Raw genomic sequence first — 17758 nt, 5'->3', positions numbered from 1 at the left:
GGCAACATATGAGTGCGATCATTCTCCACCTCAAAGAGGTGGAAGCACAGGACAGCTGGGAATGAGACTAACAGACAGACTAGCTGTCCTCACTCTGCAACAAGGGACAGTGAATCCATTTTTCTCAGGATTCAGTAGAAATGCCAAGGATTTCTACGTTTGAGGAACACTCTACAGGGGTGACAACAACATCTGAAAGGAAAATAAAAAATCCCTGAAACTCTGTTCCTCAAACCTCATTCTTTAGAATTAGGACGGCGAATGCAGAAAAGCCCTTCTACATGATGAGTGGATTTCACCTGACAGAAATTGTGACTGTCAGAGCTGGTCAGCCCGTTCCCCTGTGCCCACTGCTTTACAGCAGGACTGAGTCCTGTGGAGCCCATGGGCAGAGGTCCCTGCTCTTCACAGCACAGTCAGCCAGGGCAAAGCGGAGCTCAAGCAAGGGAGCTGCTCAAAGGTCCTGTCAGTAAAGAGCGAGGCAATGTGGAGGGTTGTATGAGAACTGCAACATTTGGGGGTTTCTTTGCTTGGAAAGTCTCTCCTAACTTCTTAATGTTTTTTCTTCTTTGCACAGTTCCCCATGCCTGGAGATAGAAAAATGTCCAACAGCAGCTCCTACAACAAGTTCCTTCTCCTGGCATTTGCAGACACACGGGAGCTGCAGCTCTTGCACTTCTCGCTCTTCCTGGGCATCTACCTGGCTGCCCTCCTGGGCAACGGCCTCATCATCACAGCCGTAGCTTGCAACCACTGCCTCCACACCCCCATGTACTTCTTCCTCCTCAACCTCTCTGTTCTGGACCTTGGCTCCATCTCCACCACTGTCCCCAAATCCATGACCAATTCCCTGTGGGACACCAGGGCCATTTCCTACTCAGGATGTGCTGCCCAGCTATTTTTCTTCTTTTTCTTCATTTCAGCAGAGTATTATCTCCTTACTGTCATGGCCTATGACCGCTACATTGCGATCTGCAAACCCCTCCACTATGGGATACTCATGGGCAGCAGAGCTTGTGTCCAAATGGCAGCAGCTGCCTGGGGCAGTGGTTTTCTCTATGCTCTCCTGCACACTGGGAACACATTTTCCATACCACTCTGCCAAGGCAACACAGTGGACCAGTTCTTCTGTGAAATCCCCCAGATCCTCAAGCTCTCCTGCTCAGACTCCTACCTCAGGGAAGTTGGGCTTATTGCAGTCAGTGTCTGTTTAGGCTTTGGGTGTTTCATTTTCATTGTGCTGTCCTACGTGCAGATCTTCACTGCTGTGCTGAGGATCCCCTCTGAGCAGGGTCGTCACAAAGCCTTTTCCATGTGCCTCCCTCACTTGGCCGTGGTCTCCCTGTTTCTGAGCACTATCATCTTTGCCTACTTGAAGCCTCCCTCCATCTCCTCCCCAGCTCTGAATCTGGTGGTGACTGTTCTGTATTCGGTGGTACCTCCAACAGTGAACCCCCTCATCTACAGCATGAGGAACAAGGAGCTCCAAGATGCAGTGAGGAAACTGATTCAGCTCTTACTATTTCAGCATCAGTAAGCTGCCCATCCCTGTTCACAAGTGATTTCCCATTTACCTCAGACAACCTTTATGCTTTGGGCATTCTCTTTGTGATAATCATGTTTGTGCAAAAGTGTTTGAATTCATCCCACTTCTCCGGATGCATGAACCCTGTCTGTCTGACCGAGAGGCCTTCTGTGAATGTGTCTATCACTGTGTCAAAGCTGGCTTCTCTCTAATAAAAGCACATTTCCTCAGTACAGTCCTTGAATGTTGGGCTCTCCTTCCAAAGCTAGAGCCAGAAATGCACTCAAGGACTTTCACCTTGGAGGGGACTGTTGCTTTTCTGGGGCTCTCCTTGGGCTCAAGGCAATGAGCTCATAGGTGATGTGTTCGGGAAGGAGGACTGGATTCAGCTCTCACTTGTGGGTGCCCAGTGCTCCTGGAGGTGGTGAATGGTCAAGCAGTATCCGCCATATGAAAGGGATGGAGACTGATGCCTGTCCTTCTCAAAGGGAGTATGGAGCCCCCAGGAGAGCACCGGGCATCTCCAAGGTCACCATGTGCCTTAAGGGAGGATGGAGCTTCACAAAATCAGGTGGAGTCACCCGAAGATAAAGGGCAAAAGCAATGAATATCCAGGCTAGTGAGAGCTCTGCAATCCAATGAGAGGCAGTGGGGACCCTGCAGGCAAAGGGAAGGGAGCCTGGAGAGTTGTTCATGTCACCCTCAGTGAAAACCATGGGCTGGATCTTGCGACATGCCTGAACACAGCCCGAGCCATTGGAAATGCCCTGTGATTGCTCAGAGTATTGTCCACGGCTTCAGACTCATTGGTGGGGTTGTCAGGTGCAATGAGGCCTGTCTGACTGGGTCTGCTTCCCACCCTGGCCACCATGGCCAGTGTGGAGTCACCGTGTGGCCCCAGGGCCCCACAGTCTAATCGCTCTGCAGAGCAGCGCTGCCAGCTCGAGGCCATGCGAGGAGCACAGGGCAGGGGTCCAGGAATGGCCAACCAGGCCAGCATGGACACACTGACCTGGGGAAAGGCTCTCTGGGGAGCAGGGATGTCCCTGGAGAAGAGGAAAGGAGCAGTTGTGTGCTGACCAGGAGGAATAAATGAGAAAGAGAAATCTGTTTCTAGACAGGTCAACTAAGGGCAGGCTGCTGTGCCCCAGGGACAGCAGGAGCTGCCAGAGGAGCCCCAGGGCAGGGACTCTTGTGCTGTTCTGGAGAGAGGGGCTGGCATGGGGGTCTGCAGGTAGCCTGGGGCTAGGGAGTCTCCTGGACACCAGAAGAAGGGGCACAGAGAGTGTCACTGTGCTCTGCCTCCTTGTGCCACTGGGGCCAGTCCCAGCTTGGAGGCTGATGGGGCAGGTGACACACATCCCCCTGATCCCTGGAGCTGCTGTGCCCTTCAGAGGGTCTGGGGCTATGGAGTGAGTGCCCAGAGCTCTGCAGCCCTCTGTGGTGGGCACTGCTGGGGGCCACCACCAGCCTGGGTTGCTCTTCTGGGTGGACTGGGGAGAGGGCAGGGGAGGTGGGGAGAGCCGGGGAGGGTCTGGGCTGGTCTGGAAAGGGCCCGGGAGAGGAAAGTGCCAATGTCAGCTCAGCTGTGTGAAGGGGCAGGGTGAGGACACACACTAGGGGCTTGTGGTGCAGAGCCAGGTCTCGTGGAGGGGAACCAAGACATGCAGGGTGTAGAAGAGAGGAGGTCGGTCTGTGCCCTTGGTTGCCAAAGCAGGAGGGCTGTGGGGGGACGGGTCACCGAGGCTGTCATGGGGACCATGCCAGGGGGACATTTCCCCAACCCTGAATGCACCCTGCCCTGTGCGGTGCCTGCACAGCAGCTCCATGGGCCATGTGCAAACGCAGGGACAGGGCACAGATGGGAGCCCCGATGCTCCTCACCACTCCACTGCAAAAGAGAAACTCCCAGGAGAGCTCTCCCAGCCCGGCCCCACGAGCTCTTGTCCCTGCTCCAGCCATGCCACAGCAGAGCCAAGGACCAAGAGGTCCCTCAGGCAAAGCTGGGACAGCCTCCTGGACCTGGCCTGAGAACCAGGACAAGCAGAGCACCCTCCTCCTATGTCTCCGTCCTGCTGGGAGGGTGACATGGCCACCAGGGAAATGGCCTGTTTCTGCCTGGGGTCAGTGCAGGACTTTTGCATGCAAGGTCAACGCGACAGCTATCATACTGCAGAAACACAGACCACAAGCCCTTGCTGCAGCCCCCACTTCCCCCAGCCCCTACCTTGCCAACCTGCTGCCACCCCCGTGCTGCCCCATCTCCCATCCCCTCTCCGCACACCGCAGGGACCGGTGGTGCAGCAAGAGCTGGCACAGCCCCCCAGCCACTGCCCAGCCCACAGCCCTCCCCACCTCCCCCTATGCTGGGGCTCCAGCCCCTGCCAGGCAGCGGGTCTGGCCTCTCCCCGCAGCTCCCAGCCTGGCAGGGCCATCACTGCCCACAGCCCACTCCCCCAGCCCGCTCCCCCCATGCTTCTTCCCCCTTTTGGGGAATGGAGATGCCCCAGGCCAGGGCAGCCAGCTAGTGCCAGGGCTGGGATGGGGCATGGAGGGGATGGAGACCATGGGGGGAAGTGGGGCAGGGGGAGCAGCTCTACTCATGCCTCCACAGCTGGGCCAGGAGGGACAAGGCCATGGGACCAGTCAGGCTCCAGCTGCTGCTTTGACATCAGCTCCATGCTGTGAACATCGGGGTTTCCTCCTTTTGCAGGAGAACGGCTGGTGGAGGAGACTTCAGATGGGCCCGGTCCAGACCTGGGCTGTGTCCCATGGCAGAGGTAGAGGGGGATGAGGGAGTGTGGGGCTGGCAAAGGGCTCTCCCCATCATCTGCTGGGAGGGCAGCCTGCACGAGAGGCAGAGCCTGTCTCTGTGCCTGGGGTCTTTGCACTCATGAAGTCACAGAGCTATTCAGGTGGGAAGGGACCTCCAGAGGTCTCTAGTCCAACCTCCCATGCAAAGCAGGGCTGGTTAGAGTGGGGCATTCAGGGTGGTGGCCCAGTAAGCTTTGAACATCTCCAGGAATGGACATGGCACAGCCGCCCTTGGCCCTTGGTCCAGTATTTGAACCCCCCTCATGATGAAAACTCCTTTGCTTCTCCTGAGTTGCAATTTCTTGGGTTACTGAGGGCGCTGGCCAACATCATCGCTAGGCTGCTCGCTATCGTCTTTGAAAGGTCATGGATATGAGGGGAGGTTTCTGAAGAGTGGAAAAAAGGCAAATCCATCTTCAAGAAGGAGAGGAAAGAGGATCTGGGGAATGATAAACTGGTCAGTGTCACCTCAGTCCCTGCAAAGCAAATCTTCCTGGAAGATTTGTGGACAGAGGAGGACAGTGCATGTTGTAGACCTTGAATTTCGGAAGGCCTTTGCCATGCTCTTCCACAACCTCTTTGTAGCCAGCCTGGGCAGATGTGGAATGGAGGAGTAAGCAATGGAGAGTATGGGAAAATAGCTGGAGGCGACCTGGTTCAAAGGGTAGAGAAGAGTGGTACAAAGTCCAACTGACTAATGGTTACCAGTGACATTCTTCAGAGGTCAATACTAGAGGATACCAATGAGGAGGGAAGCCAAAAAAAAACAAAAACAAAAACAAAAAACCCTTTCCATTGTGTTCAGAGGCTGCAGAATGAAGCCTGATTTTACTCTGAAAGAGAAAAGGTTGGGACTGAATGTCCTGAGGGTGATTATAAACTACTTGATGCCTTCTCTGCTCTTCAGCGATACTTCCTTTGGTCACACCTTGGTCTGCCCTGAACTCTATTTTTCCCCTTGCATCAGGACTGTGGAGCAAGAACTGAATCTAGGGAAATGCCACACTGATAATCTGGGCAGCCTGGGGAGCCCACTGAAAGAGTAAGTATGTGCGTGAGACCTCACAGCACAGGCCTGGAAAAGCCAAGTGGCAGTGACCCTCCCGAGGTGCCAAGGATCCCAAGACCTGAGCCACGGGGCTGGATACAGGCTCCTCTGCTCATGCCAGGGGCTCCTGACACACCTCACAGAGGAAGATAGATTTCTGTGGGAGAGGTGGAGGAAGAAAGAAGAAATGAATCAAAAGGGGGAATTCAGGCCAGGAATCCCACCAGGAAACACCTCCAAATAGAGGTGGATTTACCCCCTCTCTGGCAAGGCCATTTCTTCCATGACCAGCAGCACCTGAGGGTGTGCTCCTGATGTACTCCCATAAGCACTCAAGGTGCTGCCTGCAGCCGGCTGGATGGGCACGGGTGGGACCTGGCCCTTCCTGTTCCTCCCAAGCATGTTGTTTGAGGAAGTGCTGGAAGAACAGGCCTGGCAGGATCCTCATGGCACTGCACTGCCTGGCGCTGGGATAACCTCCGGCACACCCTTCCTGGGCCAGGCACTTGGGGACAAGCAGGCAGCAGTGCTTCTGGAAGTCCATCAGCACCATGCCCTCTGGGTGGGCAAGGAGACCTCAGGCTCTTGTCACGCTGTTGGGGAGGAGCTGGCTGCTCAGAGGACTGAGGGGAGGAAGGACTGGTCCCACAGCTGGCAAAGTGAAGGTGCTCACGTGTGCCTGGGGTCAGGGCCCTGCTACCTCGTAGGCCCTCTGCCAGCTCCTGGGAAGCCACTGCAGGAGCAATCAAATCCTGGGAAAAAAAACCTTCCCTACGTTCCTTGGGACTCAATGTGAGATCATTTTTGCATCAGCACCTGATATGCCAGGAGCAGGCAGAAGACCGAAGTTTGTGCTGGTGAGGTCACTTCTGCCTGAGTGCTGATAGGCCAGCAGTGGGCACATGGCTTCGATCCTCATTGCGAGGTCACTTATTTCTCTGGAGCTGACAAGCCAACAGGAGGCTCTTGGCTCATGTAGGTTCTTGTGATGTCACCTCAGTCCCTGGTGGTGATAGGCCAGAACCAGGCACATGGCTTGGATGTTCATTGCGAGGTCACTGCTGCCTGAGGACCTGATCTGCCCAAAGTGGGGACGTGGCTCTGATGCTGATTGTGAGGTCACTTCCTTCTCTGTAGATTATAGGTCATCAGCAGGCTCTCGGTTGCTGTAGGATCATGTGAAGTCACCTCTGTCTCTGCTGCTGGTAGGTCAGAACCAGGTTGATGGCCTCCATGTAGACTGTGAGGTCACTTCTGCCTGCATCCCGGATCGGCCAGCAGCAGGAAGGGCATCAGCAAAGCAGCTGTGAGGTCACATCAGCCTGAGCAGCTGAGCAGCAGCAACAGGGCTGTGAAATGGCTGGTGAGGCCACTTCTGTCTCTGGAGACGACAGGCCAGAAATGCGCTGGCCTTGCAGGGCCGTTCCCTGCTGGGCTGGGGCTCTCCGGGGAGGCCTGAGCCGCCCCCAGGCTGCGCTGGGCAGAGGGCGCTTGTGCTGGGCTCCCGCTGCCGTGGATCCAGCAGGGTGCCGGAGTCCACTGAATGGACTCATCACCGAGTTCACGCAGGCAGGGATTCGGTTGGCTTCTCCGGGACATTTTGGACACCGAAGGCAGGAGACTGCTGTTGCATTTAGAAACACTTATCAGCTGGTCGAAATCATCGCAGGCAGCACAGAGCTACGAAACCACAGTTCCTGCCGTTGCGTGGGGAGTCTGTTGTTCTACACAAGTGCTCTGCCATGAAAAAAAAAATATATATATATATAAAAAAAGTGCATATTTATAAATATATATATACGCACGCATATATGTATATACGTATATTCATTCTATATATCGTTTAGGTGTCTAGGAACTGCAGAAGACATTCCTGATCATCATCTATTGTTTTTTTCTTGGGAGAAGAAGTGTTTTCACCACTGGAGAAAGTCATTTAGCCAAATCAGGATAGTCAGGAGAGCTTTGCAGAGCCTTGCGCAGTCTCCTGCGCTGCGCGGTAGGACGAAGACTTAAGAACGTAGCGTGTTCCCGTTAAGTCACCAAACGCCGGAGAAGGTATTTCAGCTCTGCTTTGGAAGCTGCACTAGTGCAAGTGAGGCATACAGACAATTCACGGAAGTTAACAAACATCTCTTGCCTTTCAGATCATATAAATCATATGTTAATAGAAGATGCAGTGTGTAGTGATGAGGAATCACCTTCAGGGCGCTGAGGCTGAATTGTCACGTCAAATGCCTACTAGACAAGAGGAACCATTCCTTAACTGCCACAGGTAAATGTCTGCGTCCTTTGGATTCAAACTGTTGGGTCCTTGTGAACAGCCCTGGCTGTTGTAAGCGTGAGGGGAGGGAGAGGAGAAAGCAAAGAAGAGTTTGTCGGGGAGGAAGGCTTTATATCAATACATGGAAGAAGCAGTCCTGAAGATGAAACTCGGTCCTAGAGTTCCAATAAAGCACGTTGTTATTACTGATCAAGTTCAAGGACAGAGCCTGCACCAAAAAGATCCACAGATTCATAGTCATGTTGATTTGAAACACAGTATTCCTTAAGTGACTCAAAACCAAGGCAATGTGTTGTCCATCCTTTTAGGTAAAAAAAGAAGAAAAAAAAAAGTTATGTGATGGTTGCCTCTGTGGTCATCTACCAATAATGTCTAGTCAGTGCCCACATTTGCTGCCAGCACTTTCCCCCTGGGGACCAGAACTGCCTGAGTGGTGCTCATCTGATCAGACACCCAGAGAAATGCATCCTGGGAAAGGATGCTTGCTGCTTTGGTCATGGGGTAGAGGCTTGTCTGCTTATGTGCTTGAGGTACCACCTGCAGGCAATGGCCTTTGATCTTCCCCAGCAAGGAACCTGGTCAGAAGGAGCCTCTGGAAATGAGACAGCAGCTGTGGGCTGGGGAGCTTTTCAGACAGGCGGAAGGTTGTCACCTCTTATAAAACAAACTTTGAAATTATGATTCATAACCAGGCTGCTTTGACAGTGCCTGCCCTCTGCTTTCCTGCCTGTGTCATGCTGCTGGTGCTCCAGACTGACTTGGACACCAGCATCCGGGAAGCCCAAAGGACAGCACTGTTACCGTTCTCGTTCTTACCGAGGAGGCACGGGGCCTTCTCCCCAGGCCCCGGACCATCACCACACAGACACCAATATGAGGAGTGGCAAAATGGCGTTTAATGAAGCGCGTCCTGCTCTTTTATAATGCTGTAAAGCCCCGCCTTCTTCTCCGGCAGCAGTGCTCCGCCCATTACGACCTTCCCATGTTCCGCCCCGCAGTGCCTCCCTGCTCATCCTTTTTCCTCCACATCTCCCCCTCTCCCATCAACGGTGTTTCGGTAGATCGAGCGGGACGCAACAAAACACGCGGAAGTGCGGTGTGTCTCGACGGGATCGCCATCGGGTGGTTCCTTGCATCAGTAGCTTCGTGAGCGGAGCTGTGTGCTGCCTCCCCTTTTCCCGATTCTTAACGCAGGCGATGTCCTTGTCTTCGTCGTTCAGGGAAAACCTTAAAGGCATAGGCGGGATTGCTCATTTCCAACAGACTATATTCCCCCCCCCAAAGCCCAGCCATTCCTCCAGAAGTTCTCCTTCTTGTTTTCGAGCAATCCAGACGCGGCCCGCTACTTTCAGCAAGGCTGTCTTAACACAGCTCAGTACTATACACAGGCATAAGGCTATAACTATGAGGATTAACAAAATGCGCAAGCCTTCAGCGAGCAGTCCTGTTAGCCACGGTGGTAGATTGCCAACCAGGTTAGTTAGCCATTCGTCTAATGGCGTTTATTGTGGGCTGCGTGCAAGCTTACATACAGGTGCACTTCGTTTCCACCCCTAGGCTGCGCGTCACACCGCGTGATCTTCCGCTACGCCTAGTCTACCACTTCTCATGCAAATATCTTGTCTAGAACCTCTTTTTCCTGTACTATTAATTGATATACTCTATGCTCATGTCTATCAAGCAGTTAAGCCGTACATGCCGTAAGCAATAATTCAGAATTAGCAAGCCGCAGCATATCGCTATTACTACTGTGAGTGCTATCAAGCCTAGTGTTATAAGCCATTTCTAATCAAACCATGACAAGATCCACGCCCCTGTGTTGACTTGTTCCCCGTCAGGAAAGTCTCTGTCGGCCCCGCCTCGGGGTTGAACGGGATGCAGTAGTGAGCTGCTCTGTGCGCCTGTGCTCATCTCCTCCAGTATGACTCTGCGGTCCCCGGAATCATGAAGCCGGCGATAAACATCAATGCAGCCATGCAGCAGCATCCCGTCTGGCGTCGCCCTGTTCAGGATGGAATCTCACCAAGAATGATTAGTTACACCCCAGACCCTCCCATACGTGCATTTAGGTCAGGTTTTATGCATTTCATTGGAACCCATCTTATCTGCTCCTCCCGTTTTACCGCAGCATACCCTCTTCCCTGTGATATCCACAAGAGAAGCAACGCTGTGGTCCCTTTCTCATCTGGTCCACCACCGTGACAAGAGCCTGCGCTGCTGCTGTTCCCTGATTCTGTTTTTGCAGTACCGTGCGGATGACAACCGAAAGTGGTGTTCCTTTAGGGATCGTTTTCAGGATGTCCTGCGTCATGGCGTCACTCTGCTGCCAGAGGCACTCCATCATGACCGGACCCTGGGCCTCAGGGGGCAAGTCTGACTCTGCAATGGCCCGCTGGAGCCTGTCACAGAATTCAGTGAAGCTCTCTGCGTGTGTCTGTTTTATCTTTGTCCAGGGTGGCTCTACCTTTACTAGCTTCCCGAGTTCTTCATACACGGCCTTTGGGTCGATGGGCGTCCATTCTATGAGCCCTCCGGGCGCCAGGCGTACCGGCAGCGCCGACGGCGTTTCAGGGGGTGCCGTGAGTTTAAGACCCCATAATGTCACCGCCCCCGCTGATAGTTGCCAATCTGGCAGGTATAACTCGGCTCGGGGCTTTTCGCCACTGGAACCGTCCTGGGATCGTGTGTCGGCCAGTCGCTGCAGCATCCGCTGTTGTTTTTGTACTTCTCTCTCCAGCCTCCGCAGGAGCCGCAGCGCCTGCTCTAGTCCTATCTCCACATCCTCCTCCACCTCCTCCGCTCTCACGCCTCCCTCGCGCTCCCCCCCCGATAGACTTCTTGAAGCCGCCTTGTAAGGCTGTCCATCTCATCCTCGCTCACCCGTTCCCTCCCACTGGCTCGTCTCGTACTATCGAAGGTGACTCTCCTCCGCCCTCTTTCTCTGTCCCCAGCGCCATCTTTGGCCGCTGACTCGCCCTGATTCCAGCTCTTATCAGGTACCATGAGTGCCCCGGGGAGCCACTCATTCGGTGTTCGTATTCTCCCTCGCTCATTCTCTCGCTCATTCCCTCGCTCATTCTCTCGCTCATTCTCTCGCTCATTCCCTCGCTCATTCTCCCCCCTTTCTCCTTCCCCCTCGGGCTCACTGGGCGCAACAGGGCAAGGTTGTCCTGCTCTGTCTGCCTGTCGCAACTCGTCCCAGGGGTAGTGTGGTGGAGGGGCACGCGAAGCCTCTTCTCCCAGCCCGGTTGGCATCACCAAACCTCCATCCCGTTGTTCCTCCCCTTGCTCTTCGACCCGCTCCTCTCCCCCCTCTGGCGCCGTCTCCTCCACCGCTCCCTCTATCTCCGTCGACCCCACGCGTATCCCACTCCCTCTAAGTGCCTCTCTAGCCGCCTTCCACGTCTCCCGTTCCTCCCTCGCTCTCCGCAGGAGCATTCTTATCAGCCCCCACACCTTTAACTCCCTCGCGGATCCCCCGTTCATCGGGAACTCCGCCAGCGCTGCTGTGCATTGCAGCCACAGTTCCTCCCGCAGAATCTCCATAGAAGTAATCACTCCCTCCTTCACGAGCCTCTCTACACATGCTCGTATCGCGCTCGCCTTCAGCGGCGCCCGCCATTCCTTGGCGCAGGCCATTACTACCTTACATATGGCCTCCATGGTTCCGGATCCGGATCCCTTCCTTACGCTCCCGGCGCCTGCGCCGGCCGAGCCGCCTCCTCGGTATCACGTCGGGGTCACCACTTGTTACCGTTCTCGCTCGTACCGAGGAGGCACGGGGCCTTCTCCCCAGGCCCCGGACCATCACCACACAGACACCAATATGAGGAGTGGCAAAATGGCGTTTAATGAAGCGCGTCCTGCTCTTTTATAATGCTGTAAAGCCCCGCCTTCTTTTCCGGCAGCAGTGCTCCGCCCGTTACGACCTTCCCATGTTCCGCCCCGCAGTGCCTCCCTGCTCATCCTTTTTCCTCCACACCACGGCCAGGTGAGGGAGGCACATGGAAAAGGCTTTGTGCCAGCCCTGCTCAGAGGGGATCCTCAGCACAACTGTGAAGATCTGCACGTAGGACAGCACAATGAAAACAAAACACCCAAAGAATAAACAGGCACTAATCGCAATAAGCCCAACTTCCCTGAGGTAGGAGTCTGAGCAGGAGAGCTTGAGGAGCGGGGGAATCTCACAGAAGAACTGGTCCACTGTGTTGCCTTGGCAGAGTGGTATTGAAAATGTGTTCCCAGTGTGCAGGAGAGCATTGAGAAAACCACTGGCCCAGGCAGCTGCTGCCATTTCGACGCAAGCTCTGCTGCCCATGAGGGTCCCATAGTGCAGGGGTTTGCAGATGGCAACATAGCGGTCATAGGCCATGACAATGAGGAGAGAATACTCAGCTGACATGAAAAAGGCAAACAAAAATAGCTGGGCAGCACATCCCAAGTGGGAAACGGCCCTGGTGTTCCAGAGGGAATTGGCCATGGATTTGGGGACAGTGACAGAGATGGAGCCAAGGTCAAGGAGGGAGAGGTTGAGGAGGAAGAAGTACATGGGGGTGTGGAGGTGGTGGTCGCAGGCTATGGCTGTGATGATGAGGCCGTTGCCCAGGAGGGCAGCCAGGTAGATGCCCAGGAAGAGCGAGAAGTGCAAGAGCTGCAGCTCCCGTGTGTCTGCGAATGCCAGAAGGAGGAACTCGTTGAGGGAGCTGATGTTGGGCATTTGCTCTGTCTTGGTTCAGGGCACTGTCCAAGCAGGAAAAGGCAATGACCAGTTAGAACAGGCTTCTCTGAGCAAAACCCACTCCACTCCTCATAGCACCCCCCCACACACTGACTCTCTCCTTCACCTTGTTCAGCTCCCTTTCCCGACTCAGTTTTGTGCTGAGGGTGCCGTGCAGCGCAGGGGCCTCTGCTCATGAGCTCCACAGGAGTCAGCCCTGCTCTGCTGGGGGGTGTAAATGGAGGTGTTAGACTGCCCGTGTATTTGCTGGGGATACCTGGGGATGGGTGCCCTGAGCTGAGTGAAGGGGATTTGGTTTGGTGACCCAGGAGGAATATTCTCTTTTTATCTCTGTGAGAGACAAATAAAGCACTCATGGCAGCTGTATCTGAAAGAGAAGGTCCTTGAGAGGGATTCACCTCCCCCAAATTTGCCCTCTTGAACAGGGATGTCTGTATCTGGACCCTTCCTGGACATCTCTGTCCCATTGAGATGGACCCTGCCCTCACATCAGTTTACCATCTGCACTCTTTCTTCAGGCAATGTAGTGGGAGTGGGATGTTACTGCCTTAACTGCAGCTGAACCCCCTTCTTGACCCCAGAGAGCAGGAGAGCAAGAACCAGAGAAGCACAGAGAGGTGAGGAAACAAGGAGCAACACTGTGACACTCCTACCACAGGGAAAGTCAGGAGCGAGACAGACGGGCACTCAGGAAAGTCTTCCCCTCACCCAGCTGTGCACACCACCTCCCAGGTGGCTACATCTCAGGACAGTTGCTCTCAGCCCCTCTGACACACAGTGGGAAATGGGCACGTTGTCAGAGAGATGACCCTAACCTCTGCTGGAGTTCAGGCTGCTGAGGAGGCGGCTCATGCCCTGGACCCCCTGGCCTTCAGGGCAGAGGCTCTGCTGGGTGGCAGAGGAGAAACAGCAGGACTTGCTTAGAGGAAGAGGTCTGCATTGAAGGGGATGACAGGGAGGTCTCCAAATTCCCCCTCCCACAGCATTTATGGTTCTAGTTTCCTCTCATTCACTGATCATATCTTCACTGCTCAGAGCTTTTACTCCTGGGAGCTGTTTCTCTTTCCCATGTCTTTTCCCTGCCAGCACTCTGCAAACAGCAGGAAAATGAAAGCACTGACTAAGGAGGGCTCCGACCTTTAAGGTAACCCCTGTCCCTGCCTTGACTGTCCTCTAGAAAAGGTCCCTTGGAAATATCCTGGGGGTGAGCTGGAGCTGAGAGCAGCCCTGACCCACACAGCACCCTCTCAGCAGGAGAATGAACCTGCCCTGTGGGAGGTCACTCCTACCACCCAGAGCTTCTCCCCACAGTGCCATGGGGAGCTCCCCAGGCAGGCTGAGTGCTGACCCTCACAGGCGGCACAGTCAATGCCCTGAGCACACAGCACCCTGGGGCACAGGGACAGTGCTCTGAATTACAGCCCTGGGCAGACCTGGGTGCACTCCCTGGCTTCACACACCTGCACCGTCCCTGGAAGCAGGTAGCCGTGATGCCCTGTCCCTCTGACCATGTAGCAATGAATCTCTGCTCTAAAGCACCACCTGCTTCAAACAGGAGAAGCTGGGAGAGCTGCCCTGACAGACCCTTTCAGCTGTGGAAGGTGCCAGCTGCAGAAGAACCATCCAGGAACCACAGCAGCGTTGCTCTGCAGCTGGAGACTTACTGTGTAAGGGGCTGTGAAGATTCCTCCCCGCAGGAAGCTCTCAGCCATCCTCCCATTCCCAACTGTCTTTATCTTCTGAGTCGCTCATCTCATCCGGGCCCCTGCAGGCAGTGCCCTGAGTCTTGCTGCTCTTTTAAGAGGAGCTGCTCCTGGACAGAGCTGTGTCTCTGCAGCGCCTGCCTGGTTGCCATGGGCTCCTGTGGTCCCAGGAGCCAGGCGCAGCTCAGGAGCAGAAGCTCAGCTGAAGACGTTACTTTCTCTGTCCCCTGCACACCCTCAAAATGTTCCTGGGACACCGGGGCTGACAGTTCCTGAAAGGCAGCAGGGTCACCCCTGAGAAATGTCCACTGAAGGAGACTAAAGTAATCCCCAAAGGTCCCTCCCTAAACCATGGGGAGAGACTCAGTCCAGCACTGCAGTTTGTCTCATCACAGGATGGTTTTCTAAGAGAGGAGGAAACATCCCACTCTAGAAGGCCCTGCTCCCATCTCAAAAGAAGACAGGACACCTGCAGAATGACAAGAAGGGAGTTCATTTACTTGTGCTTCAGGGACTGATCTAGAGGAGTTAATCATTACATCTAATGCCCATTGAGAAGCCCCCGGGATGGAGTGGGATTCAGTTCCCTCCCGTGCACTCCACAAACTCATATGACATAGGATTCCCCTTGCCCAAGTTTTAGTGTGCACAAAATGCCTGTCTGCATGGGACCTCCTTGTCTAAGCTCCCACTGTAATCAGTGGACATGGAGGGAGAGAGTCAGCTGTACACACACACACACACACACACACACCTTTGGACATTTGAGGTGTCAGAGGTGGTCCAAGACATGTGCAAGTGTCTGCTAGCTCTGATGGAGCAACTGTGAGACCCACATCCTTCTAGAGCATCAGCTGGCGACCAGGAGGAGAATCTCCTTGGCCATCTGAAATGACACTTGCTGCCTACTACTGCAAGAGCTCCACTCACTATGAAGCTGAGGATGTCAGAGGAGCAGAATTTGGCCTACTGGGGGGCCGGTAGAGGAATCCCATGGGAGGCAGCTCTGAAGGGCAGCGGAGCTCAGGAAAGCTGGCCAGTCTTTAAGGACAGCATCCTCCAAGCTCAAGAATGGCCCATGCTGTTACCGAGGAAAGCAAGTAGATGTCTCAGGAGACAGGGTGGCTGAACAGGGAACTCACGACTGAGCAACAGGAGGGAATGGGAAGCATGGAGAGGCTGTAAAGGAAGAATTTAGAAAGATTGTCCAGGAAAGTCAGGAAGCGGATAGGAAAGCCAAAGCCCCTCTAAGACTGACATTTGCAAGGGATGTCAAGGGCACAGAGATGAACTGCTGTTGCTTCAGTAACAGCAGATGTTAGATAGGTCTGGGGAACTCAAAGCCTTTGCTTCAGTCCCCACCAACAAGGTCTCCCAGGCCATTGTCCTAGAGTCAGGAATGCCAAGGTGAAAAACAACCAGCAGGGCATGAGCGTTGAGTCAGGGTTTATTTGGGAGAACTCAACCCATACAAGTGTATGGGATTGGATGGGCTACAGCCGAGGATGCTGAGAGCTGGCCGCTATCTCACAAGGTCACTCTTCATTGTCTTTGGAAGGCTGTGGAGACTGGGGGAGGTCCCAAAGACAGGAGGAACGCAAACGTTGTATTCCACTTCAAAAAAAGCCAAAAGGACAACTTGGGGAACGACAGGCTGTTCAGCTTCACTTGGATCAGGAGTGTGTCACGGAGTGAGTCCTCTCTGATTGCATTTCTGGGTCCGTGAAGCAGAAGAAGGCCACTGGGAACAGTCAGCATGGATTTACTGATGGTAAAACATGCCTCCCCAACCTCATGGCCTTCTGTGTTAAAAGAACTGTATTGGTGGATGATCGGAGAACAATGCACAACAGTTACCTTGACTATAACAAGGCTTTTTACACTGTCTCCCTCAATACACTTGCATACAAGCTTGGACATTAAGGACTGCATGGGTAGACAATCAAAACGAAAACTGGCTAAAAACTGGCTGGATGATCAGGCTCAGAGGGTTGTGGTGAATGGGTTGTTCTCTTCCTGGAGGCCAGAAGAGCAATGGAGCACCACAGTGTCTCTGCTGGGACCCGTCCTGTTTAACACTTTGATGAGTGACCTGGAGGAGGTAACTTTCATCACATTTGTAGATGACTCCAAAGTGGGCGAGGGGCACCAGTCTTATGCTTGAGAGCTGCCACTGAGAGGGCCCTGGACAGGCAGGAGGAATGGGCTGCCAGGAATCTCGTGAAATTCAGCAAGGGCAAATGCCAGCTTCCTGCACCTGGGACAGACCAACACCCTGCAAAGATACAGGCCAGGGACTGGCTTGCCATGGAGCAGCTCTGCTGCAAAGGACCTGAGGGTCCTGCTGGGCAGAAGGCAAAATATGAGACAGCTGTGTGCCAAGGCAGCAAGGAAGGCCAACAGCATCCTGGGCTGTGTGAACAGGAGCATGGCCAGGAGATCCATGGAAGTGATGACCCCGCTCTACTACTCACTCCTTAGACAAATGGACACTACTGCACGCAGTTTGGTGCTGACTGGTACAAGAAAGATGTTGATAACTGGGAGTGAGTTCAGCAGAGGGCCCCCAAGATGGTCACAGAGCTGGAGCACTAGCTTTGTGAGTGTACAGGGCTTGTTCAGCCTGGAGAAGAGATGGCTTTGGGGGGGCCTAATAGCAGCTTTGCAATACCTATGAGCAGGCCATCAAGAAGGCGAAGCAAGGCTCTTTATCATGGTCCATGTTGGGAGGACAAGAGACAATGCTTTCCCATACAAGCATCCCACCTGTGTTTATTCTTTCCCCATTGGCCCTGGTTTTGTTTGCCTTGCACCCTCATTTGGGGTTTCTGAGATTATTGCCCTGGTAATTCCTATTTTGGCAAGGAATTCCATTAAACTAGAACCTCCTTTTATTACTTGTGTTTTCCTGCAATTCCACATGCTGTTATCTTCTTAGAGGCACCACAAGTCAGGGTGAGCCATCTGCACACACACATTCACAGCTGACACAAGTGACCTTCAATCTGGAGGACCTTGAGAAACTTGGGCATTTGGCCAACAGAAACCTCATGAGGTTTTACAAGAAGAAGGGAAAAGTCCTACACCTGGGGAAGGATAACTCCATGTGTCAGGGCAGGTTGGGACCTTATTGGCTGAGGAGTGACCCTGAGGAGAAGGCCCTGGTTGTTATGAGAAATGCCATATGAGCCAGTGGGGCACACTCATTGCGAATAAGGCCAAATGACTATGGGCTGCATTAGGAGGAGTGTGGCCACCCACACAAGGGGAGCCATTATCCTCCTCAACTCAGCACTGGGGTGGCCACAGCTGGAGTAGTGTGTCCCAGTTTGGGGCTCCCAGGAGCTTTTCTTGGTAGTGGCAAGCAGCACAAGAAGGGGAAACAGTCACAATCTGCAGCTTGGGAGGTTCAAACCAGACATTAACATGAATCAATGTCACTCAAAGAGTAGTGCTGTGGTGCAAAAGGTCACCCAGAGGGAGTCTGTGATCAGCCCCTGGCTCTGTGTTTCAAGGAACAGGCAGTGAGCATGGAGAAACATCAGTGAAGGGAGGGAGATCCGGAGGTGAGAGCAAGGTGGGGAAGCAGGTTGGGTGCTTACAGTCTGCAGGCACCCAGCAGCAGGCATGGACAGCGTAAGACAGT

General features: G+C 53.9%; 1 protein-coding gene across 1 annotated transcript; it reads left to right on the top strand.

Moving 5' to 3' along the window:
* Nucleotides 1–802: 802 nt before the first annotated feature.
* Nucleotides 803–1438, top strand: LOC136993095 (olfactory receptor 14C36-like; the record flags this gene model as incomplete). The annotated part of the gene is made up of 1 exon (XM_067303107.1): nt 803–1438. A coding segment is annotated over one exon (636 nt), but the record flags the coding sequence as incomplete, so codon positions are not given.
* Nucleotides 1439–17758: the final 16320 nt, after the last annotated feature.

This window comes from Apteryx mantelli, chromosome 11 (assembly GCF_036417845.1).
Source record: "Apteryx mantelli isolate bAptMan1 chromosome 11, bAptMan1.hap1, whole genome shotgun sequence".
Classification (NCBI taxonomy): domain Eukaryota; kingdom Metazoa; phylum Chordata; class Aves; order Apterygiformes; family Apterygidae; genus Apteryx; species Apteryx mantelli.
The sequence above is the reverse complement of the archived record's forward strand: the minus strand, read 5'-3'. Positions and strand labels throughout refer to the sequence as shown.